At 41.5% G+C, this 7,263-nt stretch overlaps 1 protein-coding gene and 1 long non-coding RNA gene across 4 annotated transcripts in view; one reads left to right on the top strand and one right to left on the bottom strand.

Moving 5' to 3' along the window:
• LOC111871972 overlaps positions 1–5,546 on the bottom strand; it is a 69,674-nt gene extending 64,128 nt beyond the window's left edge. For all 3 annotated transcript variants that reach the window (XM_023865415.2, XM_023865417.2, XM_023865418.2), the window contains exons 1-2: positions 5,458–5,546; positions 1,946–2,174 (exon numbers count right to left, since the gene is read on the bottom strand). In XM_023865415.2, the coding sequence (XP_023721183.1) occupies positions 1,946–2,056 (111 nt within the window). In that variant the 5' untranslated portion in view covers positions 2,057–2,174; positions 5,458–5,546. The remainder of the gene's footprint in view (positions 1–1,945; positions 2,175–5,457) is intronic.
• A 376-nt stretch (positions 5,547–5,922) lies between these two features.
• Positions 5,923–6,767, top strand: LOC117282918. Its single transcript, XR_004513846.1, has 2 exons — positions 5,923–6,006; positions 6,187–6,767. It is a non-coding gene; the product is annotated as an uncharacterized LOC117282918 (long non-coding RNA).
• Positions 6,768–7,263: the final 496 nt, after the last annotated feature.

The raw sequence follows: 7,263 nt of genomic DNA, 5'->3' as shown, positions 1-7,263 counted from the left end.
GGGGGGGGGGGTTACCGGCCGTCGCATAGAAACGGCAGTTCTTCTATTGTTGCCCGTATTCGTTGCCGTGAGAATGTATACGGACACTCTTCTATTGTTATAGAAGCGGTCCACATGCCACAATATGATGGGTTTATGAGTTGTACTTGATGGGAAAAATAGGACAGATACTAAATGAATAACACATGAGCAAATGGAGACTACATTAAAATCTTCAAGACGTTCATTATGTCTCGATGACAGAAATTTGTATTCTAAAGACTACCACTTGCTTTGATGACAAATGTCACCGAATCTTGAGCAATCAAAGACGAATTGAACTCGTTCTTGATGTGCCTTAAACCGAACCTAACACCGAAACTGTTCATCTTATTTTTCTTCCCCTTGGCACTACAGCCCCAGTGGGCCTAGGCCTACCTCCATGAACTCCGGCTCATCTTATTTACCACCATCAAATTAATTTATTATGGGAATTATGGCATTATGGTATGATGTATGCCATTCAACAGAGTGACTAACTACGGCCTGGATAACGGGGTTTGAATCCTGGTAGAGGCAAGGATAATTCTCTTTCCCATAAATTCCGGATCGACTTCGCTACGATCGAACGAACGAACTCCGTGGCCTGCAGTCAACAAGCAAACTATACCGACTGGGCAATTGCCACTTGTCGGCGAAGTTAGTGCCAACTTTAGTGCATAGAGTGTGTCGCGTGGTCAGCGCAAAGGATCCCCACGGCCGTTAATCTAGATTTTCTGGACCGGAGCCGCTATTTCCTTGAAATAGCTCCTCAATTATCCTCACGAGGCTGAGTGGACCCCGTTCCAGACACATTACTTCTCAGAAAATCTGGTGGCGCCAGGAATCGAACCCGGGACTCTGGATCTGTATCCAGAGACTCTGACCACTAGATCACAGAGTCGGTCACTATCCATCTGCTATCCAAAGGGAATAAAGCAGTCAGAGGGTAAAGCTATTAACCTACCTCCTCCTAAATCAGAGGTTCCGAACTGGCTGTTCTGTACGTCTACTCCCGCCTGTGTTTTTATGGCGTGCTATGACTCAGCCGTAACTTTGCTTTTACTGCAATGTTCATCACTCTGAGAAGATACACGTATAAAGCAATTGGAATAGGAGTAAATGTTATTCTAAACCTCTTATATTCATTCATCAATGACTGTACAGCCCTTTGTTGTTCCTTGGACTCTTCTTCAGTCTCGACGGTAGGACTCGTTGGACGGGTGAGCAGCCCGTCGCAAGGCCGCTACCCACACACAGAATAAGCACACACGCAAACATCCATGCCTTGAGTGGGATTCGAACCCACGATCCCAGCTTTCGGGCAAGCGAAGACAGTTCATGCCTTAGACATCGCGGCCACTGTGTTCGGCGAACCCCCTACATCACCTTTGTCGAATGTGCCGCTTTAGACTATAATTCTAAATGATGATTTTGACAAAGCAAAGAATTACAATTGTGAACACAGTAGTTCTTGAAGATTAGTTTAGAGATGAGTGTGTTATGGTAAAAGTGCTCGGAGCTTTATATTAAAAAATAAAAATTTTAGTTTTCTGTTGGTTGTCATTTCGATTTTTTGATAAAATCTCTGTAGAATCTATCGCCTTTACTTTGGTAGAAGCTGCTACCCGATATAGCTCAGTTGATATAGCGACAGGCTACGACCTGCACTGCGGGGGCAAGACTCCACGATCTCCAAACCGGCTTTGGTGCCCGCGAAGCCTCCTGTCTAATGGGTCCCGGGAGCTCTTTCCCTACGGTAAAGCGGCTTGGGCATTTACTTGACCACTCACCTTCATCTAATGCCGAGTCCAAGATTGGTGGAGCTAAACCTTCACTTCCCCACACGTCTTCAAGGCACAGTTCGTAATTAATTAGCACAGTGACAAATTTTAATTTTACCGTTAGAATACAATTTCGAACTTACCTTGTAGAGCTGCGTGTCTGTTGACGTCAAGTTGGAGGTGCAAATCACATGGCCCAATAAAATCAGGCCCACGAGGTAGCGAAATATGACGGAAGTGACGTGTAGACACATTTCTTCTATCTTGGGCAGTTCAGAATTATTCCAGTAACAACACTCTCACACGTCAGACATCTGTGAGTTTTCTGTTCTATTCTATTCAATGTCATAGAAGCGAACAGCATGGAGTCATCTGATAGGAAACCCAGAAAAGAATTTCGTTCAAGTTAGCATCTTCAGAAACGCCAAAACCAATTTCCTTGTACCACAAAGAAGATTGAAGTTTTAGATACGGTGTTGGTTTTCATAAGTAATCCATTTTACTGTTCCGCTTAGCTCCCAACAGGGGGTCTACACTACGGCCATTCCTGAAGGCTCACGAGTTCCTTTTGACAGGTAAACTGGCGTGTTACTTTATTTACAGTCTGGTAAGGAAGAGGGACAATTTCTTGGAATTTTAAAATACAACTGACTCCTACATCTTATTAATACATATATTATATTCCGATGCCTAATTGTTTATTGATTTCCTCGATTCGTTTCCATGCTATTTATCGGTACAGCAAATCCCCAAGCTACTCACTTAATTCGTTTCGAGTATTTCCGGGTAAGCTGAAAACATTGCAAATCCAAAAATTCTTAAATACGATACATTTTTTTGGTAAGTACATTCGTTTCAAAGAGTAAGGTAAAAAGGTAGCTTTGTTCCAGTACTTAACTAATTAAGCACTACGCCATGAAGGCCTATGGGGAATGGATGTATAGATCCATACTTTCTTGACATCGGCACTAGTTGGAGGTGAATGGTCAGCTTCACGCCCCAGCCGCTTTATCCCCAGGGAAAGAGCCCTCGGTACCAATTTGATAGGAGGTTGGGCGAGCTCCAGAGTCGTTCTGGACTACGTGGAGAAATGAAAATTCTTGGTCTTATCGGGACTTGAACTCCGACACCTCAGTCGTCAAGCCCGTAGCCAGTGGCTATGCCGACTGCGCTATCCCGGCTCCAGTTTCAAAGAGTAGTTAAAACTAAAAATAAGTAGCTAAAATGAAACTGTATCATAATATACATTATAATGCATTTTAATAAAATAAACATTTGTATGCGTTACTAATGGCCATAAATGTCTAAATACATAAACTGTTAAAAAAAGGGAACCGTGTTTGTGTATCAGCGTGTAAGTAGGGAACTTACTGTACTATATTTACTGCTAGTTTGCGTCCAGTAACTTCCACTTATTATTTAGAAAATATTCTCACTCATGCCCTAGACATTGTTCAGTCTGATTTGATGCTAATTTCACTAGTCTCTTAAACAAAAACTAACTCCGTGGACCGTAGTCCGCAAGCGAACTATACCGACCGAGTAACCGCCGCTTGTCGGTGAAGTTAGTACCAACTTTAGTGCATAGAGGGTGTCGCATGGTTAACGCAACTGATCCCCACGGCCGTTAATTTCGGTCTTCTAGACCGGAACCGCAATTTCTTTAAGTAGTTCCTCAGTTATCCTCACGAGGCTGAGAGGACCCCGTTCTAGACCCACTACTTCTCAGAAAATCTGGTAGCGCTGGGAATCGAACCAGGGACCTCTGAATCTGTAGCCAGGATCTCTGATCACTAGACCACAGAAGCGGTTTAAAAAAAGCTGTACCTCTCTGAGATCAACGCTGTCAATTTCTGCGTCATGTCGAAATATTTTATTTTCACTGCCTTAAGTTTACTTAATAATAATAATAATACATGTTTACTAACTCTCCCTCGTATATGAATTAAATGGGGCAAATGTCTCATGTGGGTCAAATACAGAAAAGTAAGGGTAAAAAAAAAGATTTAAAATTAGGAGACATTCACAATTTTAACGCAAAAATTAAAAGTCACCGAATTCGGCAAACTGACATGGAACAAGGAAAGAAATTGTGTTTCATGTTAGGTGTTTGAAATATGAAAATCTCATACCTCGACTATTCAGATCAATCAAATTTAGGACAATTAGAAATTAAATGGAACACATACAGCGTTCTTCAATTCACGTGCAAGCAAAACATAACGTTTTTCTTCACAATTAATTATTTGCGTATTACATGTGTTCTCAACGCTCAAGAGAGTGTGCAGCCTGTACTGAATATCGTAACAGCGCTTTCTAAGGGGGACCCGTCATGTTTCCAGCTTACCAACAGGTAATACGCACTTAGTGCAGAACCGACCAAGACTGAAATAAAAAGTAAATGTGAACATCTGAGAATTTCCATCTTATAAAGTGGATTTTATGAAAGCTATTTTACGGAGCTGTACGAAAGTCTGGGGATCACAGGAAAATTTATAACACCGGTTCATATACAAAATAATGCGGACTTAACCTATGTTTTAAATATTTATAAGTTATTTTCATTAGTGCTAATGTTTCAGGTGGGGGAGGGGGGAGTAACCGTTCCGTTATAAGAACAATGTTATACAAGACTTTATGGTGTAATAACTCCATCTGGAGCGGAGGATATGTCATTATCGGAAGTTCTTCTGAGCCTACAGATCTTTGCCATCTATCATCTTCCTACATGGCACAGCAGACCAGTGCGGTGTGATTCCTCCAGTTTCTTGAGTTTCAGACTCTTTTTCTAAAGATTTGGTAGAGCTGCTCGGACTGACACAGCATGACACAAACACAGAAAAACGCAAACATACGTTCAAGCACCGAGCGGGTTTCGAATACACGATCCCAGTGTTAAAGAGCCAGAAGGCAGTACACGCCTCATACCTCAAAGCTGTTTTGTCTGGCTAACGCACCTTCAGCTTTACACTAAGTAGGATAGAAAATATATCAAGTAATATACTCATTTACAGAGGCCCGGTTTATATACAACTGATCAAAGAAGCGCACGATAAAATATACACTTATATGATAGTTTTGTGTGTGTGTGTGTGTGTGTGTGTGTCCTGTTAGAAAACGAGGGAGAGTTCAACTCAAAGAATATGAATATGGCAGAATGATCATACGTGCATTCGTATCAAAAAAACAAAACTCTATGACCCGGCAAACCATTTAATAAAAGAGACCCCATTTTGTTGCAATTGTAAAGTTAATGGCGAAATTATTGAAATGTACTAAGTATTAATGTTTCTGCCTTTGAACAGTAAGAAAACAATATCATACATCAACTGAAGTTACTATTTACTTCTTTTAGTGTATAAACACAATGCAGCGTGAATATAACTTGCGTTATTTAATGTGATATATTTCACTATGATAACTGCATTAGTCGACAGAAACGTTACATTGAGTTTCCACTATGGCAATCTAAAATGTTGTTTGCTAACTAATCCTTTAACCTAAAATCTGTCGATTTCTTGCAGTGTTTTCGATACTGTTTTCACAAACACAATACACACGAATTTCAAGCAATTAAAGACGGCTCTACTGTATAAACATGTCTGATACTAGTAGGAACACATTCAGTATCACAAAAGAAATCATTTAACATTACCGCCAGATTTTGAAAGCGTGTATCAATGGTTGATGTAGACATAACCTAATTGCATGTCACGGACTCAAGCCACATCCAAACTACCTTCGAACGCGCAGCATTGCCCCGCACTAACCTAGCCTCTCCGATCTCTACAGCTTGGGCATGGCCGGGCATGTGAAGGTGGGTGGGGGAAACTGAGGAGAAGGGACAGCTATGTAGCGAGGTAGCGAGGTAGCAACCGACGACTGTGTGTAGGAAGAGGGATGGAACAGTAGACGTCTGCTATTTCAATTTACACAAATATATTTTACAATCAGAAGAAAGCAAGACACCGAATTTTAAAATCTATGAAAGAAAAAACACGAACAATTAAAGTTGGGGTCTTTCCCCGGGATGAAACGGACGAAGATTGAAGCCAACCTCCGCCTCAGTCTAGTGTCGAGGCTAGGAATATGTGTATCTTCATATCCTGGTGCTTAGGGGCAAGGGAGGACTTTAGAAATAATCCCGCTCGTTCGAATTATTGTTTCTCAAAATTATAGGTGATTGTGCATTTCAGTGAACTAGGTACACATGTAGTTACTATAGGATTCTGACGATGGTGTATAACACACTGATATATTGGGTTTCTGGACTATATCCATCGTCCTAGTTTTTAAGATAACAAAAACACGACGTTTCGGAAACTGGATCTGTTTCCGTCCTCAGGACGGATGGATATAGTCCAGAAACCCAATATATCAGTAGGTACACATGATTGGACACAGTTGGGGTATCTACGGAATTCGAAATTTTGTGAAATAACACAAACAGTTGCGCTTCCTTGTGCATTTACTTCAAGATATCGAAGCTATTTCGAAGTATGTGGTCGACTTTGTCGAATGTCCATCACTGTTTGTACCATTCTAGAGAGCTGTATCGTGACTCATTATATCCAGTTGCTAACAAATTTATAAAAGGCAAAACAATTTCAATTGAACGGCAATCAAATGATTTCTTATAAAGGATTAGAGTGCTCTATACACCATCCTTCATCGCTAGAAGGATGATGTACAGAATACTCTAATGGTCTGGTTCAAGATACGATTTAATCTAGGAGTCGGGATAGCGCAGTCGGTATAGCGACTGGCTATGGGAAGGACGACCAAGGGGTCGAGTTCGAGACCCAGTAGGGTCAAGAATTTTCAATTCTTCACGTCGTCCAGACCAGTTCTGGAGCCCACCCATCCTACTGTCCAATGGGTTAGGGGGGCTCTTTTCCCTGGGGTAAGGCAGCCGGGGCACGAAGCTAACCATTCACTCCCAACTAGTGCCGAGGTCAAAAAACGTCGATCTATGTATCCACTCTCACATACGTCTTCATGTCATAGAACTAACTTAGTTAAGCACGGTGACAACTTTACCTTTTTTTTTCTTGGCACTACAGCCCCAGTGGGCCTAGGCCTACCTCCATGAACTTCTCAGTTCACTTCGGTTTTTCTAGACTGCTTTTGTTTACGGACAGAGTACAGTTTGAGACCACAAAGAAGACTTAGACTTAGGTGTGAAGAAAATTAAAATGAATGTCAGAGAAGTGGGCTAGGGAATGTGAAATGGATTCATCTGGCTCAGAGTAGAAACCAGGTGAGGGCTGCTGTGAATGCGGTAATGAACCTTTTGGTTCCATAGAATGCCGAGGAAGAAATACGGTTTAATTACAACACGAACCTTTAAACGTCACCACAATGGCGGGACCGCAATAACACGTGCTAATTTGCGCTGGTAGTAGTTACGTTTTAGCGTTTGCGAAATACATAAAGTATTTTACACTTCCATAACTAAATA

Source organism: Cryptotermes secundus, unplaced genomic scaffold, assembly GCF_002891405.2.
Source record: "Cryptotermes secundus unplaced genomic scaffold, Csec_1.0 scaffold2166, whole genome shotgun sequence".
In the NCBI taxonomy this organism is placed as follows: Eukaryota; Metazoa; Arthropoda; class Insecta; order Blattodea; family Kalotermitidae; genus Cryptotermes; species Cryptotermes secundus.
Note: the sequence above shows the minus strand (reverse complement) of the source record. Positions and strands in the feature narration are given on the sequence as shown.